The 20,344-nt window shown below is 64.4% G+C and overlaps 1 protein-coding gene across 1 annotated transcript; it reads left to right on the forward strand.

Moving 5' to 3' along the window:
- The first annotated feature begins 5,012 nt into the window (after positions 1 to 5,012).
- On the forward strand, positions 5,013 to 20,069 carry SEMA3B (semaphorin 3B). The gene is given in 19 exon segments (XM_054076910.1): positions 5,013 to 5,330; positions 5,332 to 5,372; positions 14,070 to 14,197; positions 15,287 to 15,444; positions 15,536 to 15,598; positions 15,671 to 15,790; positions 15,870 to 15,963; positions 16,054 to 16,173; positions 16,441 to 16,586; positions 16,681 to 16,795; positions 16,883 to 16,952; positions 17,041 to 17,185; positions 17,294 to 17,513; positions 17,765 to 17,856; positions 17,988 to 18,029; positions 18,134 to 18,291; positions 18,400 to 18,455; positions 18,532 to 18,671; positions 19,163 to 20,069. Coding segments are annotated over 19 exon segments (2,373 nt in total). The 5' UTR covers positions 5,013 to 5,306; the 3' UTR covers positions 19,604 to 20,069.
- Positions 20,070 to 20,344: the final 275 nt, after the last annotated feature.

A 20,344-nucleotide genomic window follows, 5' to 3' on the forward strand; every position in this document is an offset into this window, starting at 1 on the left:
GGACTAATTGGTTAATGTGATTTCAAAACATGATTTGCAATTATGACTTGCCAGAGAGCATTCAATGATCCCCGCACGTCAGGAGAGTGGGTTTTTCTCCTTCGCTTGTTCCTGGAACCTCGAAACCAATTAACTTTACAGAAGCCAGAAGCAAAGCACTGCTCAGCAGACCTGAAGGGTGGGTTATCTCTGCCCTTGATCACTTCCCTACCAAGCCTGGCACCAGGAGCCAAGGACCCGAGGACGAGCCCCAGGGTAACCCCGCTCCTTCCCCCTGCAGCACCGCAGCGTTTGGAGGGGGGTCCTGAGACCCCCAGCTCCCGCAGACCCCATTGGGATGCCGGTCCCACACAGGACCAGCTTCACGGCTGAGCGGCTTCCAGCCATCAAGCACCACAGCTGTCTGGAAGCAGTTGAGGGTGGAAGGATGCCCTGAGCCCTGGGAGAGACCTCCTAAATGGGGACAAACTGTTCTTTGCCCACTTCTGGAGGTGCCAGCAGCATCCTGCTCATCTCTGCCATCAGCCAGGGCAGCTGTTTCTCTGCTGTCCCTGTTGGAAGCACCCACAGCCCCAGTGAGGCCAGAGGCTTTGCTCCCATGGGCTTGCGATCCTGCAGCAAGGACTTAAATGCCTTTAAGGCAATTAAGCAAGGACTTAGCAAGGACTTTAATGCCTTTAAATGCAACTTAAATGCCTTTAAAGTCAAACGAGCCCAAGTGGCCGTGACGCTCCGGAAACGCTTGGCATCACGTGCCCCGCTCTGAGCCAGCTCCTCCAAGCCTTGGCCCATTTCCCCAGTGTTCCCAGTTGATGGGCTCCATTGGTTCCCACATCTTACTGGAAAGCTGAGCAGGGAGCCGGCAGCGTTTTCCCTCAAGCGGGCAAAGAGGGGCTGGGTACCAGCTGTGGGAGGGATGCTCTGGCAGCTGTCCCTCAGGAGGGTGCCAGGGCTCCACTCTGTCGGGGGACCCCTGCTCCAAGGGGGGCGTGGGGAACCCACCAGCCTATGGGTGACAATCCCACATGCACAGGGTCTGAGGCTCTCCGGGCTGTGAGTTGCCCTCCATCAGCTCCCGGAGCCCCAGGGTCCTCCATCGCACAGGGAGCTCGGCATCCCACATGGCAGCTGGGGAGGAACACCAGTGAGCTTCCAGAGCCTCCAAGGAGGCACAGGGTGATGCTGGCAGTGCAGGACAGCTAGGCTGGGCTGCCCTGCACCCCAAAACCTGTCTGGGCCAAACACACAGCCAGGCTCTCAGCCAAACCCCCCTCGGATGCAAGATCCAGGACAGAGGTACAGTCAGTACGGATGGTTAACATTTAGCAGAGCAGAAGCAGGGCTTCAGTGTGGGGCAACGGAAGGAAATGTGGGGCTGCACTGGGGGTTCACAGTGCCTAAGGGGGGCTTTTCCTTTAAACCCAAGCTGTCACGAGCACGGAGCTGGCTGGGGTAGCCCTGGAGGGGGCTGGGCACACAGCCTTGGCGGTGGGCTGGCAGATGGCTGGGGAGCTGGGGACTGGGGTGCAGGGGAGTACTGAGGACACCTTTCAGCCCACACAACTGTAGCATCCCTGTTTAAAGATATAAATAACTGTGCTGAAAACAGAGACATGGCCACAGCCGTATCCTTCCTCTTCCCATGGGGCAGCGGTCTGTCTAGAACTGTCCCAGGAGTAGATAAAACTCCTGCAGCTCCAGCAAAGCCCCAGTCTGCTCTGGTTCCCATGGGAGACACCAGCAGAACCATGCTGGGTTCCCACCCTCACCAGGGTGACTGGCGGTCCCAGGGCAGTACAGGGTCCTGCCGGGTGTGATCCAACCACGAGGAGGAGAGGGGATAAAGGCCCTTTCATTCAGCAGGAGAAGCACAAAAGGACATGCTGGAGCTCAGGACTGAGGCCACCGTGTGCTCAAGCACCAGGGCCCCTGAGCTCCTGCAGCAGTGGGACACGGGAGAACCAGTGGGCAGTCTAGGAGTGCGGAGATCCCAACAGACATCCTCTGGTCCCTGTTGGCATCGCTCAGCCTTGCACTTGGGTGGGCTGAGCCTGGCATCGTTTCAGGGCAGGCAGCACATGGCAGCCCCCTCCACGGTTGGGAAAGCCCTTGGGGCGGCTGCCCCTCTCCCTCCCCTCCGAGCTGGTCAACAATTGGCTGCCCAGGGGACGTCGGCCTTGATCCGCATCGCTGGCCGTCCCCACAGTCGAGCAAACAGAGAGGAAAACAGCCCCAGCCAGCCTCCCCCCCTCCACCAGCACGTGGCCAGGCACCCGGCACCCCTGGCACTGCCACCCTTGGGACCCCCATTGCTCAGCAGAGCTGACAGCGCTACCCTGCCCAGTGCTGCCAGGGGGTCAATGGTACCAACCCACCCGCCCCCCAGCCCGAGAAGAGCCCAGGGGCTGCAGGGGCTGAGCTGGGTGCCAGGAGGAGGGATCAGGAGCCAGCGGGAGCATGCACAGCACTGGCGGAAGGGCTGTGCTGGGGAAAGCGCTGGGGCGCAGCCGTGGTGGCTCTGTGACTGCTGGCCCTGGGTGCCGGGCAGTCCCTCCTCACCCAGTTCAGGGGTCAGCTTGCCCAGTTCAGTGCTGTTTGCCATGGGGCTGGGCCAGTCCCTGGGGGCTGTGGGCCAGCAGGGGTCAGTGGGGACGGCCAGCATGTGCCAGAGGCACGTGCCCCAGCCCTGCCCAGCTGCCCCACGTGCTCCCCACGCAACCCAATTCCCTGAAACCCTTCCCCATCAGCACAACATAGCGCTTCATGGAAATCCATCCCCAGCCCCCTTTGCAGAGCTCCCCTGTGGGAGAGACATCCTGCCTCCACTGGAGGTTGGTGGGGTGCTGGAGGCCAGCCCCAGTCCCATTACCTCTTGGTGTGTCCCATGCCACCCAACGCACCCTGCCACCTGCTCCACGGTGCCTCTGGGACCCCACCCCACCTAAGGGCAGTGGATCCTATCTATCACCAACACCGGGCTCAGCTGGCTGCAGGAAGCACGGCGAGATGGCCAGGAGAGCCATGGGGAACACCACCACCAGCAGTGGTGCTCATGGTTGCAGCAGGGTGGGGACAGAGGACAGACAAGGAATTGTTAATGGACAGGGACGGTTGGGTGTGATGATCTCAAAGATCTTTTCCAACCTAGTGTTTCTATGATTCTAAAGGTTTCCAGCCACCCTCCTGGCACCACGAGTCACATTTGTCCTGGCAGAGGACAGGGCACAGATCAGAGAATCAGAGAATCACAGAATCACAGAATTACAGAGGTTGGAAAGGGCCTCTCAGCTCATCCAGTCCAACTATCACCCCAACACCACTGTGCCTACTAAACCATGTCCCAAAGTGCCACATCTTTTTGAACCCCTCCAGGGATGGAGACTCCACCACTTCCATGGGCATCCTCTGCCAATGCTCCACCACTCTTTTACTAAAGAATTTTTTTTGTCGATATCCAATCTAAACCCACCCTGGCACAACTTGAGGCCATCTCCTCTTGCCTTATCACTCCTTGCTTGGGAGAAGAGACCAACCCCCCCCCTCACCAGACCCTCCCTTCTAGAGACGAGGTCTCCCGCAGCCTCCTCCAGGCTGCACAACGCCGCTGCTCCCTCAGCTGCTCCTCATCAGGCTTCTTCTCCAGCCCCTTCCCCAGCTCCTTTCCCCTCCTTTCCAGCCCCTCCATGTCTTTTTCCGCCGGTCCTGCCTGCAGCGAGGGGAGCGGCGCCCGCTGCCGCCTCCCCGGTGTCCGCCCGCCCCGGCTCAGCCCGCGGGAGCCGCTCGCCCCCCACCGGCCACCGGGCGGAACAGCGGGGCCGGGGGTGGGAACTACGAGAGCTTTAAGGTCCCTTCCAACCCTAATTGTTCTACGATTCTACGACCCAGCCTGGAGGAGAGAAAGCCCCGGGGACCTTAGAGCAGCTCCCAGCGCTGAAAGGGGCTGCAGGAAAGCTGGGGAGGGGCTCTGGATCGAGGGAGGGAAGGGACAGGATGAGGGGAATGGTTTTCAGCTGAAAGAGGGGAGAGTGAGGTGACATTCTACAAAGAAATGTTTTGCTGTGAGGGTGGCGAGGCTCTTGGCACAGGTTGCCCAGAGAAGCCATGGCTGCCCCATCCCTGGAGGGGTTCAAAGCGAGGCGGGATGGGGCTTGGAGCCCCTGATCCAGCGGGAGGTGGGTTGAGACTGGATGGGCTTTAAGGTTCCTTCCAACCCATTCCACGATCCTCCTCCCCATGCCCACCTCCTTCCAGGGCTGCTGCCCCTCCAGAACTGAGGGGACACTGGCCCTGCTGCTCCCACCCATCCCAGAAACCAACCCCCGGCTCCCCCTCCTCAAGGTGGGGGCTGACCCTTGGGGACAGCAGCAGATGGATCTTGGGGGGCCTCCAGCACCCTGGCAAGCTGCACACCCTTCTGTGGGGCCTCTCCTGAGAGAAGAGCTGCCCAGCACCTCCCTGGTGGGGTCACCTCCATCCTGCGGCTCCTGCCCCCCCGAAAGCTGGACCTCAACATTGCTGGGTGCCCCACAGCTCCAGACGGCACCGCAGGGCACAGTGAGCTGTGCATCCGCACCCCAGTCAGCGCCGCCACAGCCTGGCCTGGAGCCACAAAGGCAAGAGACTGGTCCTACCATGGCAGCACCATCCTGAACCCTGTGCCCAGCACCTCTCCTCCTGCACAGGGCACGGCTCCACGGTGCATCGATGCCAGCGGAGCCCCCCCGGCTCCCACCCTGCGGCTCAGCTGGCATGGGCTGTCCATGTGCCGCTGGGTTTGTCTGGCTCCACAGCCTCCGGGACAGCCACACCAGTGCCTGGCCACAGCGGAAAAAAATAACCCATTTTCTTGCCTTCAGATGGAATTTCCTTTTTTTTTGTTATTAAACCGGTGCCCGTGTCCTGCCATGCTGGTGGGAGCTGCAGAGCAGAGCCGGGCGCCCTCGCCCTCGTGCCCTGGGCTGGCCTGAGCATCCCCTTTGGAGGCTGGGGCAGGCGTGGGTGGCGGGTCAACCTCCCTTCTCCCGGAATGAGCTTGTTCCCGTCCCAGCCCGGCACACTGCCCGCTCCGCTCCTTCCCGCTGAAGTCACCCTGGTGTGTCCGGCCAAAAGACCGACCTTTCTTCTCCCTCTTACCCTGGCCGCGTGGCTCCCAACCGGATAAACTGCTGCATCCCCAGCTCCCGGCGTGCCAGGAGAGCGAGAGGAGCCATGCGGCTCAAACCACCCCAACCCGGCTGAGGGCTCGTTACACATTTACCTCGTGTTAATGAGGCATCACCGGCTGTTCCTGGCCTTCGGACCACAGGATGCTTCGCAGGCAGCGACCTGGCCCCCGAAGCCGTGGCAGGGCAGGGCTCTGGGGGTCCCGCGGGGTGAGTCCCCCAGGTATGGGCACCGTGGCATCAGCCACGTTCCCTTCCTCGTCCCCCAGGTATGGGCACCGTGGCATCAGCCACGTTCCCTTCCTCGTCCCCCAGCCCCGCTGGGCTGTCCTTTGCAGGAGCAGACTGGGGGGGGACAGCGACAGAGCCTTCACTCTGGCACCCTTCAAGGCAGGGGCAGGACCAAATGGGTGGGAATGTGTCCTTGGACAAGTTGGGATGCTCCAAAGCTGCGACTGGGGACCCAAACAGGGGTCACCTCCACCTCTCCACCCAGGCAGAGGGGGTGCTGGGTGCACGGGGGTCCCAAGGATCTACCCCAAGCAGCCGACTGGGTCACTGGGTGCATGGGTAGGAGAGGGGACACAGTCGCCTTTTGTTGGTGCCGGCTCTGGGAGCAGGGACCAAGGCTTTGTGTCCCCTCCCTCCGCCCCCACCACTGATGGGACTGGCGCCCGGCACCAGGGATTTGGGGTTTAAAGAGCAGGCAGCAGCCAGAGCCCTGGCTCACCCGCCGGGCGAAGAGGTAGGCGAGCTCCAGCAGAGCCAGGGTGCTGTAGCAGGTGAGGTGGCGGCTGCGGAGCACTGGGCTGCCCCGCCGAGGGGGCCACAGGGTCGGGGTGCCGGGGTGGTGGAGCTCCCTGGGTCCCTTGTCTCCCCTGAGTGGGTCCTAGGTTCCGGTGGGCTTGGACACGGACCCAAGAAGGAAACGGGGGCATCATCAGGCACGCGCTACCTCCTTGTCCCCATCACTCTGTGTCCCCATCAGCCTGAGCCCCGTCCCAGCTGGGGTGGGATGAGCATCACCACATTGAGGGGTTCCCAAGAGGTGCCATGAACCCAGGGTAGTGGTTTATAGGACAGGGGGATTCACTCAGTGTCCTCCACCTGCACATACCAGGGCTCACCCTGGCTGGTACCTGGGTAAGCTCTGAGCCATTCAGGGAAGAGGGGAGCCTGATGCCGGGCACGGGACTGGGCAGGAGCGAGAGCTGGACCAACAGACAAGGCTCTATTGTGCCGTGCTGGGGCCGCCGACACGCCTGTCAATAGCCGCATTATGTTCGGTGGCGGCCCCCCAGCCTTCCCAGCCACCGCGGCTCGGCGGGAGCACCGTGGGAGGCGATCTGAAGTGGCTGTTGTGTTGGGGTTTGGGGCGAGAGGAGGCACCCCCTGCCACTGCCTGGCTGGGTGCCGTGGCGGTGGGATGCTGCGCTCCCTGTTGCCCCTGGTTTAGGGGGCAAGATGCCCTGCGTGGGGAGCAGGCAGGCTCGGGGGGCACCTGAGAACCCCTCTCCCCACTCCCTTGCCCTCACGGTTCCACCAGGCATCACCCGTGGCCGAGGTGGCCATGGCCAAGCCACAGTGCCGGGTGCTGCCCCGGGGCAGGGACAAGCAAGCGGGCAGCGAGGGGCTGACGTCAGCCCTGGGTCAGGGATGCCACTGGGCCAGCGGGAGCAGATGAACGGTCCCGCATGTTTGCCAGCAAGACACGCCCTGGCTAAAATTACCAACCCCGCGGCAGGGACACCAGCCTATTTTTAAAGCCTGGAGGAGCTGGATGCCACTGGCTGGTGTGGCACAGGGCAGGGCCGGAGGGGCTGGGGCAGGGCAGCAGGCAGGGGCGCTCAGCCAGCACCTCCTGCCTTCTCCCCAGGTCAGGGAGAGGGCTAGGCTGGTGGCAGGGAGCCTGCACACCGTGCCCCACGGGCTATGGCTCTGCCAAGGCTCCGACCCCTCTAGAACGATTTTGAGGAGCTTCAAGCTCAGTGCTTTTAGTTGCGTGGGATGTGGTCCCTCTGCTTGCACCATTGCCTGGCGACCAGTGGCCACGATGCTGAGTGTGGATGGCCACTCCCAGATGGGATCCTATCACATGGGATGCTATCAGCTCAGAATCTCTCTCTTTCATGGAATCATAGGACGGTTTGGTTTGGAAGGGACCTTACGGATCATCTAATTCCACCCCTGCTGCCGTGGGCAGGGACACCTCCCGCTAGATCAGGCTGCCCAAGGTCCCAAAAGCCATTGTGCTGGGCTGGGAGGATGGATGCCTCCTTGTTGATCACTGCAGATGTTTGCACTGCAGAACCTCAGAGGTTTGCCATGCACCCCATGGCTCGGCCCCACAGCAGGGACACCTGATAAAGGCACCCCAGGCGTGCACCCAGCATCCCACATCCCCTGGGCTGCCTGGCTCAGCCCGGCACGGCATGGGGTGGGGACAATTAAAAGGGGATTAGCTGGGCTGCACCAGCACGGTGCTGCCGGGAGCCGGGACCTAATCCTGGCAGGAATGCACTGGAGCCATGCAGGTCCCGGCTGCGGGGGTCTCACTCCAGCATGTTGGGGGTGTGGGGTGTGGATATATGTTGGGGGATGAATCCATAGATGGGATGCGAGCCCTGAGCTGGTGTCCCCCTGGGTCATCACCTCCAGAGTGGATGCAGCAGCTGGCTCGGCCACGTTTGCTCTCCACCAGCATAGGTCCTCTCACCAGCACACTCGGCACTCCATGGGCTCCATCCCCTGCCTGGCATGTCCTCCCCTTGCACCAGGGACGTGGTGGCCACCCAAGGCCTGATGCCAACCTGTGGCCCAGCATCATGTGCCACAGGGACACGCATCAACTTCCCTGCCTTGGTGCACGGCTGTGCTGGTGAGGAGAGACCGGCACGGCCATCAGAGCAGCGGTGGGAGAGATCCCCATGGTGTCCATGGCACAGCAGGGCTCACCTCGCCCCCCTGGAAAAGCTACAGGCTACGGTGGAAAGTGGGGCTTGAAACAAGGAGTCAGCCTGGCCAGGGATGGAGGAGCTCTAGGTGAACCTGCTGGAGCAAGGGGATTGGACTAATGATCTCCAGAGGGCCCTTCCAACCCTGACCGTTCTGCTGTTCTGTGAGCCACGCAGGCAGCCATGAGGGGCCCCACGCTGGGGGACTCCCAGAGGAGTCCTAAAGCCACCTCTTTGGTGCCATCACAAACCACCAAGGGCTTTTTGGGGTGGCCAGACCCAGCGGGTACGAGGCCACGGGTGCTGTCTGGGGTGAGGATGCCCTCTGCACCCTCCTCTCTCCCCAGCAAGCTGGCAGTGTTACTGGGAGGGCTGGAAGAGACCACCATGCTGCACAAGCCCATCCCTTGTCTGGGGAGCACGGGTGGCACAGGGACACCGATGGCACCAGCTGGCAGGACACAGCTCCTCTTGTCCCCCTTGGGTTTGTCCCACCCTAGCCATGATGGCTCCACCAAGGCAGAGGGATGCTTCCCAGCCCCTAGGGAGACGGGAAGTGACTCCGCAGCCCCCTCACTCTGGGTTACATTACGGATCTCCATGGGATTGCCAGGACTCTCCTGGCGGGGCACCACTTCTGCCTAGGGAGCAGGATTTGTCCCCATCCCGGTGGCTAGCGGATGCCCATCCTGGCCCATCTCTCCAGCAGCCACCATCCTGGTCACCCATCCGATGGCGTGGATATATCCCACACCATGCGAGCTCGCACGCCAGCACGGGAGGTGCAGGAACCGTTTGCCACTGCTTGCCACCGTGCCGCCTCCAGGAGCCCTGCGGAGGAGGAGAGGAGTGGTTTCCTACCGCAAACACCGCTGGGGGCTCGGGCGCTGCCGGCAGAGCTACAGATGCTCTCCAGAGCCGGAACCGCCAGGGGAGATTTGGCCAAGGCAGCGCTCCCCGGGCACGGATCCACCGGCAGCAGGGAAGGGATCAAAGAGTGAAGGTGTTGGCACCTGCTTGCTTTGCCGGCAGTGACACCCCCGTGCTGGCGGGGGGCCAGGCCACGGGCATCCCGCCACGCTGGGCTCCGCAGGGCTGGCAGCGAGCGGGGCATGAGGGAGGATGCTGGTGGCAGCGCCTGCTGCAGCTGGGGGCCGTCACGGCATTGGTGTCCAGTGGCTTCGGAGCTCTGCCAGCAATACCCAGCGGAGTGGGAAGTGGTGGCCAGCGGGAGACGTGGCGCATCCCTCCCGCGCCGTTTTTTCCGGGATGGAAGCCCGGCCCTTGTGACGCCTGATGGTTTCTCCAGGCTGAGCTGTTGCCAGCGAGGTCCCTGCAGGGCTCTGGAGCCGGGGTGACGGTGACGCCACACGTGCCAGGGAGTGGTGCCGGGTGGGAAGGCCCCAGCAGGGTGCAGGGAAACTGAGGCACAGTGCAGGCACAAGAAAGGAAGGTGCTGTGCAGGGTTGGGCACGGCGTCACTGCAGGCTGGGGCTGTGTGGACAGGGACGCCGTGCCCAACCCTGTGGGGGCCACCCAGCCCAAAGTCCTGCTGCAGTGCCCGGGCAAAGTCTCGCAGCAGAATAATCTCTGCCATCCTGGTGCCAGCAGCTCCCCTGCCACCCACCTCCTCGCTGTCCCTGTCCCCCTCGCTGCCCAGGAGACTGGCACCTGCCACTGTAGTGCAACAGGGAGAGGAATGGGCAGTGGTGCTGGGGCAGAGGGTGTTGCCAGCACGCCGGGGCATCCGGGCCGGCAGCAGGAGGGTTACCAGCGGTGAGACGGGAGGGCATTACCTGGGCACCTTGCCTGGCACAGCTCCTCCTGCTCACTGCTGGCCTGCCTGCGCCTGCCTCCGTGGCTCCTACTGCTTGCATGCGCCAGCCGCCTGCCTGCACCTGACACCCGCTGCGGCACCTGCTGCCAGCCTGCTCCTGCTGCACCCGCTGCTGCACCCGCTGCTGCCCGCGCCCCTGCACCCCACCCACCCTGCACCTGCGTGCACTCCCTGCTGCCTGCAGCCCTGCTCCCCACCCACCCTACAGCCCTGCCCCCCGCTCCGCCTGCACCCCCTATTCCCCACTCGCCCTGCTCCTCTGCTCCCCACTCTCCCTGAACCTCCTGCTCCCCACTCCACCTGCACCCCCTATTCCCCACACCCCTGTCCCCCTGCTCCCCACTCCCCCTGCCCTCCTGAGCTCCAACACCCGCAGGTAGGGACATCCAGGGACATGGGGGGGCAAAAAGGGTGGGGGTGACCCCCCAGGGCAGCCCATGCGTGTGCCCCCCTCCCACTCCAAGCCCTGCCCACCGAGGCACGCGTGGCCTCGCTGCCGGCACCACTCGGCACTTGCTATTCTTGGCAGCAGCGGCTGGAAAATGGGAGGCAGTGAAGGAATTTTGTTTGCTCCGGGCTGGGCCCAGGCCAGACATCTGGGCTGCAGCTGAGCAGGGTGCAGGATCAGCGCCCCGCTGCCCCCCGCCACGGCCCCCGGCACCCCACGCGTGGGCACGCAGGGCGCAGCCGGCTCCCCCCACCCCGTGTGCTGAGCCACTCGTGTGATGAGCGTGGCGTGCTCAGCTCTGCAACAGCGGCAGCACGGGTCACCTCAGGGGTCACCGCGGGGGTCACCGCGGGCCACGCAGGGTGACGTGTCTGCCTGGGTGATTTGGCACGCTTGGCTTTGCACTTTAGTGTGAGTGTTTGCTCGTGTGTGCCTGGGTGATATGGCACGCTTGGCTTTGCTCGTTAGTGTGAGAGGGGGTGTCTGTGTGTGCCTGGGTGATTTTGCACGCTTCTCCTTGCTCACGAGTGTGAGTGTGGGTGTTTGCTCCTGTGTGCTTGGGTGATTTTGCACGCTTGGCCTTGCACATGAGTGTGAGTGAGCCTGTGTGCGGTTCTGAGTGCACCTGGGTGATTTTGCACACTTGTCTTTGCACATGTGAGTGTGTTTGCTTGTGTGTGAATGTGCCTGGGTGCTTTTGCACGCTTGCCTTTGCACGTGAGTGTGAGTGGAGGTGTTTGCTTGTGTCCGAGTGCATCTGGGTGCTTTTGCATGCTTGCCTTTGCACGTGGGGGTGTGTGTTTGCTCGTGCGTGTGTATCTGGGTGCTTTTGCACGCTTCTCCTTCCACTTGAGTGGGGGTGTTTCCTCGTGTGTGCAGCTGCGAGTGTGCCCGCGTGTTTCCGCACGCCGGTGGGTTTGCACACGCTCGAGTGCCCGTGCCCGCCTGTTCGCACACGGGCGAGGGTCTCGGGTGTGTTTGCACACGCGTGTGCCCGGCCCAAGGCCCCGCCCCGCTCCCTCCAGCGGCCGCGGAGGGCGGAGCCGCGCCGGGACCAGCCGAGCCGGGACCCAGGTGGGGCCGGGGGTCCCGGGACGGGGCTGGCACCGGGGGCTGGGGAGCTGCACCGGAGTCTGGGGGGGCTGCACCGGGGGCTGGGGAGCTGGGGAGCTGCACCGGAGGCTGGGGGGGCTGCACCGGGGAGCTGCGGAGCTGGCACCGGGGAGCTTGGGGGGCTGCACCGGGGGCTGGGGAGCTGGCACCGGGGGCTGGCGGGGCTGCACGGGGAGCTGGGGGGCTGGCACCGGGGAGCTGGGGGCTGAATTGCTCCCGGGAGTGGCACCGGTGGTCTGGGGATGTTGGCAGTGGGGGGCTGGAGGGGACTGGATCCGTGCCGGGATTGGCATTGGAGGGCTTGGGGAGCTGGCACCGGGGGGCTGTATCCATGCCGGGGCTGGAACCGGGGGCTGGGGGAGTTGGCACAGAGTTCTAGGGGCTGAATCCGTGCTGGGAGTGGCACCGGTGGTCTGGGGATGTTGGCACTGGGAGTCTCGGGGGGCTGGATCCGTGCCGGGATTGGCACTGGGGGGCTCAGGGAATTGGTACCTGGGGGCTGAACTGGTGCCAGGGCTGGCACCGGCAGCTGCGAGAGTTGGCACAGGGGTTTGGGGGCTGAATTCGTGCCGTGCCCGGCACCAGGGAACTGATGGGACTGGATGCGTGCCGGGATTGGCACTGGGGGGGCTCAGGGGATTGACACCAGGGAGCTGGGGGCTGAATTCATTCTGGGACAGGCACCGGGGGGCTGGGGGCTGCATGCGTGCCAGGGCTGGCACCGGGGGTCTCAGGGAATTGACACTGGGGGGCTTGGGAGCTGGATCTGTGCCAGGGCTGGCACTGGGGGGCTCGAAGTGTTGGCACTGGGGGGCTCAGAGGGCTGGATCTGTGTCAGGACTGGCACTGGGGGGCTCAGGGAGTTGGCAGCAGGGTGCTCAGGGGGCTGGATCCGTGTGGAGGCTGACCCTGGGGTCTTGAGGGGCTGGATCTGTTCTGGGATAGATACCACGGGACCAGCTGGATCCAAGCTGAGGTTGGCAGTGGGAGGCTGGAGGAATTGGCACCGGGGGTCTCAGGGGCTGGATCTGCCACTGCTGGCACTGGGGGGTCTCTGGTGCTGCCGCTGCTGCCTGCCTCCCATCCCAACCGGATCCCATGCCAGCATTGGGCCAGACCAGCCAATATGGGATGTCCATGCCCGGGGGTCCATCCTGGCTCTTCCGCAGGCGCTGACAGGACCAGGCAGGCGGGCAGACCCCCAGTGCCCCCTCCAAGGCCTTCGCTCACTCATAGCTGATGGGGCTGGCCGAGCCCAGTGGGTCACCCGCCTTGTTCCGGCACCTCTGGAAATGCCATTAGCACCCGCTGTCCTCGTGCCAAGCCTCTGGCAGCCCAGCCCCGCGGCACTGCGCCCAGCCGGGGCTGCTGCTCGCTGCCCACCGCCTGCCCGGGACCCGCTCCCACCCTGCCAGCGCAGAATGGGGCTGCCCGTGTCCGCAGAGCCCGGGGCGAGCCCTGGCAGCCACGCCGGGCAGCGGGCAGATGTGCCCAGATCTGTGCCGGGCACACGCGTGTGCCCCTGGCCCAGCACCCACCCCCAGCGGGCTCACGCCGTGCCACAGCACGGTGGCAGAACCTGGGTGGTGGCAAAGCCCTGAGTGCCACAGTGCAGTTTTGGTGATCACCGGTGCCCCGGTGAGGTCCTGGCAGCTGCAGCACCGGTGAAACCCATCGGCTGTGCCGGGGGCTGGTGGCTGGCGTGGCCAGGCTTGTGCTTCGCACGCGGTGTGGCGAGGTGCCGGCTGGCGTGTCCTGGCTGCCTGCAGCTGCGGGGCTGCCGCGGCATGGCCGGCGGGCGAGGTGGGGAGCTGCGCGTTGGTGTGATGCTCGTGATAACCATCGCCTCCCACTTCCCGGGGAGAGCGTGCTGGTGCCAGACGAGCTCTTCCCCTACTCCATGGTGGGAACCGGTGAGGGTGGTGGGCACAACCGTGTAGCCCTTTGGTGGGATGTGGGCACCTGCTCAGCCAGAACCCTCCAACCCCATCTCCTGTTCACAGGGCGGTATGAGAAAGGCTGGGGGCCAAACACCAGGGGCTGTAAGAGTGAGGGAAACTGAGGCACAGGACCACATGACTTTCAGGATGGCTAGTTTGGCTGGTGCTCAGGAGCCCGCTGCCTGTCCAGGGTGCCCTGGATGGCTGGTACCACCCCGGCGCTCACCCTGTCCTCATTTGCAGGCAGGAACGGGCAGAGCCCAGCGCCCATTGGCCAGCAGGGCTTGGGCAGGCACAGGGAAACTGGCTGCTGCTTGGCTGGGCTGCCTCAGTTTCCCCTTAGGCATGAGGCAGAGAGCTGCTCCTGGAGCCCCTTTGGTTCGAGGTCAAATTAATGGGGACTTAAATACTGGGTGGGGGACATGTCTGGCCCTTGTCCCCCCGATCACCAGGTCAAGCCCAGTGGGAGATCCCCTCAATACTGTGCCGGGGTTACCCTGTGCTGATGGCCTGAGGCTCTCCGGATCCCACCAGCAGCACCAGGGAGGGATGGTGGCCTGGGGACTGTGGGGAGGGGGCTGTAACCCGAGCTCAGGTCTCGCTTCTCTGCCCCAGCCACAGGTCCCTCAGCCAGAGCCCAGCCATGAGCCGCACGCTGCTCCTGCTCCTGCTGCTGCTGCGGGGCCCCGCCGCCAGCCGCCCCCCACACGCTGCCACCCCGCGCCTCAAGCTGCCCTTCCCCGGTGAGCGTGGGACACGGGCAGGTGGGGGCACGCGGGGCCGAGCCTGGGGGTCAGCACCCACCATCGTCCCAGAGGGCAGCGGTGCAGCACGGAGGGAGGAGGGCAGAGCCACTTCACCGGCACCGGTGCTGCCCTCGCCATGGGCCACAGGCACTGGCATGGGCTGCCAGGTTCATCACCGGCCCCCCCAGGACCACCTGCCTGCCCTCAGCGCCATCCCTGTGCTTGGAACTTTGTTCTCGGCCCCCGGCATGTGCCGGCTTCGGTGCCCATCCCATGGTGGCACTGCCCAGTCCTGGCTGTGCCATTCCTGGCGCAGATACCGTGCCAGCCGCAGAGCTGGTGCCGCGGCCCATCTGGGCATCCCTTGGGCTCTGGCGCGGCACAGGGGGCTTTGTCCGGCTCAGGTCCTGGCGAGCGCTCTCCTCCCAGCCTCACAAAGGGCTGTTTGTTCCCGCCACGGTGGGATTAGCTCCGCGGGGCAGGGAATGGCCCCTTCTCCCCTGCCGCCAGGGTGGGAGGCGCAGGGGTGGGTGCTGGGGGGTGCGAGATGGGTGCTGGACTGGCTCCTGGTGAGGATCTGAGTGATTCGGGAAGGGGTGCTGGGAAATGCAGGGATGGGTGCTGGATCCATGGTGGGAATAGGTGCTGGGCTGGCTCAGGACTCAGTGTTTCAGGTTTGGATGCTGAGTGGTTCAGGATGGGTGCTGGGTGGTTCAGGATGGATGCTGGGTGGTTCAGAATGGGTGCTGAGTGGTTCAGGATGGGTGCTGGGTGGTTCAGGATGGATGCTGGGTGGTTCATAATGGGTTCTGGGTGATTCAGGATGGATGCTGGGTGGTTCAGAATGGGTGCTGAGTGGTTCAGGATGGATGCTGGGTGGTTCAGAATGGGTGCTGGGTGGTTCAGGATGGATGCCGGGCCAGCACAGGTTGGTGAACCTGGTCAAGCCAGTGGGACAGGTTTGGGGGCGGGGATGTCATGGCAGAGGGGAGATGGCCAGACCCTGGTCCCCTCGAGGCATGAGTGCTGGGCAGGGTGCGTGCCGGCGGTGGGGCCAGGCTGAGCAGTGCCGCTGGGTCCTGGCAGAGCTGCGGTCTCGCCATGGTCTGCGCCTCTTTGCGCTGGAGCGCTCGTGCTGCTACGAGGCCCTGCTGCTGGACGAGGAGCGCGGCCGCCTCTTCGCCGGAGCCCAGAACCATCTCCTCTCCCTGGCCCTGGATGACATCAGCCAGCGGGACAGGAAGGTAACGGGCAGAGGGGGACACAGGCACAACACACCAACTGGGCATCACCGGGCATGACACGGAGCTGTGAGCATCCCTCTCTGTCCCGCAGATCTACTGGCCGGCACCAGTGGAGTGGAGGGAAGAGTGCAACTGGGCTGGGAAGGACATCACCGTGAGTGCCAGGGGGTGCTGGGGTGGCGCTAGGGTCTGCTCGGCACCCCCTCCTCATGCCCTCCACCTCCAGGCTGAGTGCATGAACTTCGTGAAGATCCTGCACCCCTACAACCGGACCCACCTGTACGCCTGCGGCACCGGCGCCTTCCACCCCGTCTGTGCCTTCGTGGAGGCTGGCCAGAACGCAGAGGTGAGCCCCCCTCCAGCCCGCCCCACCGTGATCCCCAGACACCACCACCCGCCCACCTGTTATCCTGATGCCCCTCCAGGAGCCCGTCTTCAAGCTGGACCCCCGGCGCACCGAGGATGGCAAAGGAAAGAGCCCCTACGACCCTCGGCACGCGGCCGCCTCCGTCCTCGTGGGTAAGGAAGAGCCGAGTCCAGCAGCGGGGGCAGCTGCAGCAGGGGGGGTGCCTGGGGGGTCCCCATAACGCTTCCCTCGGTGCCTGCCAGGCGAGGAGCTCTACTCCGGGGTGGCCACCGATCTGATGGGCCGTGACTTTACCATCTTCCGCAGCCTGGGCCGGCGTCCCTCCATCCGCACCGAGCAGCACGACTCACGCTGGCTCAACGGTCAGTGTTGGGGAGCAGGAGGGGTAGGGGGGCCACCGGCATCACCATTCCCCAGAGGCATCGGGGCAATGAGTCTTCCGGGCTCAGCCACATCCCACTCTCTCCTGGAGGGTGAATTGTGGAGTTCCTGTGCCTCCTGCGGTCTCCCAGTGGGGTCCCACTCTCTGTGCCCCACAGCTGGGCATGGGGAGGTCTGCACCCTCCTGGGACCCCAGCTGGTGGCCTGAGTCCCTGGGGAACACTGGAGCAACACCCCTCTGCCCCCAGAACCCAAGTTCGTGGCCGTTTTTTGGGTGCCGGAGAGCGAGGATCCAGATGACGACAAGATCTACTTCTTCTTCCGTGAGACGGCGGTGGAGCGGCAGCAGGGATTGGGCAAGACCAGCTTTGCCCGCATTGGCCAGATCTGCCGGGTGAGAGCATCTGCGGGTGGGCGGGCTGGGGGCTGGGGGTCCCCAGGGGTTCCCCCTACTGCTGCTGACATCAGTGGCCTCCCTCTCCCGGCAGAATGACATGGGTGGGCAGCGCAGCCTGGTGAACAAGTGGACGACCTTCCTGAAGGCTCGTCTCATCTGTGCTGTGCCGGGACCCGATGGGGCAGACACCCACTTTGATGAGCTCCGTGAGTGGAGGGGTGGGGGTGGCCCCCAGGGTGCCCACGGGCAGCCCTGACGTGTTGGGGTGGCACTGATGCCCTCCTGCCTTGCAGGGGACGTCTTTCTGCTACAGACAAGGGACAAGCGCAACCCCCTCATCTATGCCGTCTTCTCCACCTCCAGGTTGAGCCCCTTCACCACCACCCCAGCCCACCCTATGCCCAGCAGTGCCCCCCTTGCCCCTCACATCATCCCCTCTCTCTCTCGCCAGCTCCGTTTTCCAGGGCTCAGCCATCTGCGTCTACACCATGGCTGACATCCGCCGGGCTTTCCTGGGTCCCTTCGCACACAAGGAGGGTCCCAACTACCAGTGGGTGTCGTACCAGGGGCGCGTGCCGTACCCCCGCCCAGGCATGGTACGTGGCACAAGGACATCCCAGCTGGTGCCACCAGTGGGATACTGGTACCTGGGGTGGGGACAGTGGGGAGCGAGACCCCAGTCAGCCAACGCTATCTCCCCACAGTGCCCCAGCAAAACCTTTGGCACCTTCGGCTCCACCAAGGACTTCCCGGATGAGGTGATCCAGTTCGCTCGGCACCACCCACTGATGTACAACCCGGTGCTGCCCCACAGCCAGCGCCCGCTCTTCCTGCAAGCTGCCGTGCCCTACACTTTCACCCGCATCGCCGTGGACCGCGTCACTGCTGCTGATGGACACTATGATGTCCTCTTCATCGGCACAGGCACGTGGTGACCCTGGGGCTGGGGAGGGGGGAGAGCTCGGGGGTTGCCCACAGGGATGGTGGCGGCTCCATCCCTGGAAACTTTCAAGGCCAGGTTGGATGGGGCCTGAGCAACCTGATCTGGTGGAAGATGTCCCTGCTCACTGCACAGGGGTTGGACTGGATGACCTTCATGGTCCCTTCCAATCCAAACCATCCCGTGGTTCTATGCTGGGGCTGGGACCGCTGGCATCAACCCTCTCTGCCCACAGATGTGGGCACAGTGCTGAAAGTGGTCTCGGTGCCCAAGGAGAGCTGGTACCACATGGAACCGCTGCTGCTGGAGGAACTGCAAGTCTTCCAGGTGAGGAGGGGGCTCCACGCGCCCCCAGTCGGACCTCCCGTAGCACCCCTTTGTGCCACCCGTGCACCAGATCGTGCCGGGGCACTCCAGCATCCCAGACACCCTAACTCCTGCCTGTACTCTGCCCACAGGATGCCTCCCCCATCACCAGCCTCCAGATCTCCTCCAAGAGGGTAAGGGGGGATGCTGGGCAGATCCCCATGTCCCACTGGGGCTCTGCTCAACCCAGTGCTGCGGTGCTTGGATGCTCAGCTCTGCTCTCCACCCCTCACCTCAGCAACAGCTCTATGCGGGCTCAGCCACGGCGCTGGCCCAGCTGCCCCTGCACCGCTGCGGAGCCTACGGCAAAGCCTGTGCCGAGTGCTGCTTGGCCCGAGACCCGTACTGTGCCTGGGACGGCACCACCTGCACCCGCTATGTGCCCAACACCAAGAGGTGGGTGATGGCTGAGGTCAGGTGGTGGGGTGCCAGCCTGCCCCGAGGCCATGGTGAGGGGCGCAGGTTGCACTACTGCAGCACCCGTCCCACCACCACCTTCCACAGGCGTTTCCGGCGGCAGGACGTCCGCAACGGTGATCCCAACATGCTCTGCTCTGAAGGTGAGCCAGGATCTGGCCATGGGGGGACGCAGCCCTGCCGGAGTGAGGGGCTGAGAGCCAGGCCATGTCCCCCCAGACCCTCGACAGGGCAGCGTGCCCCAGAAGCAGCTCTATGGAGTAGAGGGCAGCACCGCCTTCCTGGAGTGCATCCCGAAATCCCTGCAAGCCCGCGTCTTCTGGATGTACCAGCGGACACCAGATGACCCCCAGCGAGAGGTAGGCTCTCCTCAGCCAGGTGCTGCTGGTGGGGCCGTGCCGTGCCGAGCTGATTGCCCATCCTCTGGCCAGCTCTCACCTTGGAGAGTTGGGGTTGTTCAGCCTGGAGAAGAGAAGGCTCAGGGGAGACCTTAGAGCAGCTTCCAGTGCTGAAAGGGGCTCCTGGAAAGCTGGGGAGGGGCTTTTTCCAAGGGTATGGAGTGACAGGACAAGGGGGAATGGCTTTAGATTGGAAGCGGGGAAGATTTAGGTTAGACATTAAGAAGAAATTCTTCACGCTGAGGGTGGGGAGACATTAGCCCGGGTTGCCCAGAGCAGTGGGGGCTGCCCCATCCCTGGAGGTGTTCCAGGCCAGCTTGAATGGGGCTTTGGGCAACCAGATCCAGTGGGAGGTGTCTCTGCCCATGGCAGGGGGGTTGGAGCTGGATAAGTTTAAGCTCCTTTCCAACCCAAACCGTTCTCTGATTCTATGATCCCTATGGGTGCTGCAGGTGCAGATGGACGAGCGCATGGTGCGTACGGAGCGGGGCATCCTGCTGCGCAGCGTGCAGCGTGCTGACACTGGCCTCTACCTCTGCCACGCCACCGAGCACGGCTTCACCCAGCCCCTGCTGCGGCTCGCCCTGGAGGTGATCGGCACCCGGCAGGCAGCGGGCATGGCTCCCCCAGGAGACCCCCAGCTCGCTGCCAGGTCCCCCGGCCACAAGGTGTGGTACCAGGACTTCCTCCAGCTGGTGGAGCGCCCACCGCTGGGAGCTGCGGACAGGGTCTGCCAGCGGCTCTGGAGCCGGGGGAGACCCTCACTGCCTCCCCGTGCCCACGCCGGACCCCCCGGCCATGGGCAGAGCAAGGAGCCACGCAAAGCCCGCCGCCGGCGCACCCACGAGGGGCCGCGGGCAGAGCGGGGTCCCCGCAGCGCATCCCCCTGGTGACCCCAGGGCTGGCCCCGGGTGCTGGGCTCTGCCTAGGAGCGGGGCTGCGGGCGGGGGCAAAGCCCCCCGACAGTCTTGGCTGCCCCAACGGCAGCTCCGGAGCTGGGAGCGGGCAGCACTGGGGGGGCTCCAGCTCCGGGACCAGGAGGGCAACCAGGCTGACCACCCCCCTCGAGGGACCACCGGTCACCCGTGCCATCGACCCCAGCAGCAGTGGGGGAGCCAGCCGGCTGCCGGCACCGCAGCATCACCGAAATATTTATTAACGACTGTTACAGATGAATGTAAACTTGCCCCGGCGAGGGGGGGCAGCAGTGCCAGGCTGTGCCCCCCTCCCCAGGCATGGAACAGCAGAGGGACGGGACAGCAGGGGCACCTCCAGGTCCAGAGGGGCTGCGGTGGGAATGGGACCCCAGAGGGGCAGGAAGGGCACTGGTGGGATGGGGGGCTTGGCAGGAGGAGGGGTGCCTGGGGAGAAGGTGGGGGCACAGAGGTGGTGCCCAGCGCCCTGTGTGCAGAGCAGCATCTCGGGGGGGAATTTGTACTAATAGAGCACAATAAAGCAGAGGATTCAGCCCAGGGTCCTGTGTCTGCCCCAGGGGGCACTCGGGGTGGGCAAGCGGGTGCCCTGTGGCAGGGAGCCCAGCTGGCACCCTGAGGCAAGAGGGTGAGAGAGCTTGGCAGCACCAGGGGGCTGGGGGAGGCACATCGCCAAGGATGGGGTTGCCCCAGGGGTAGAGC

Source organism: Cuculus canorus, chromosome 11, assembly GCF_017976375.1.
Source record: "Cuculus canorus isolate bCucCan1 chromosome 11, bCucCan1.pri, whole genome shotgun sequence".
NCBI classification, from domain to species: domain Eukaryota; kingdom Metazoa; phylum Chordata; class Aves; order Cuculiformes; family Cuculidae; genus Cuculus; species Cuculus canorus.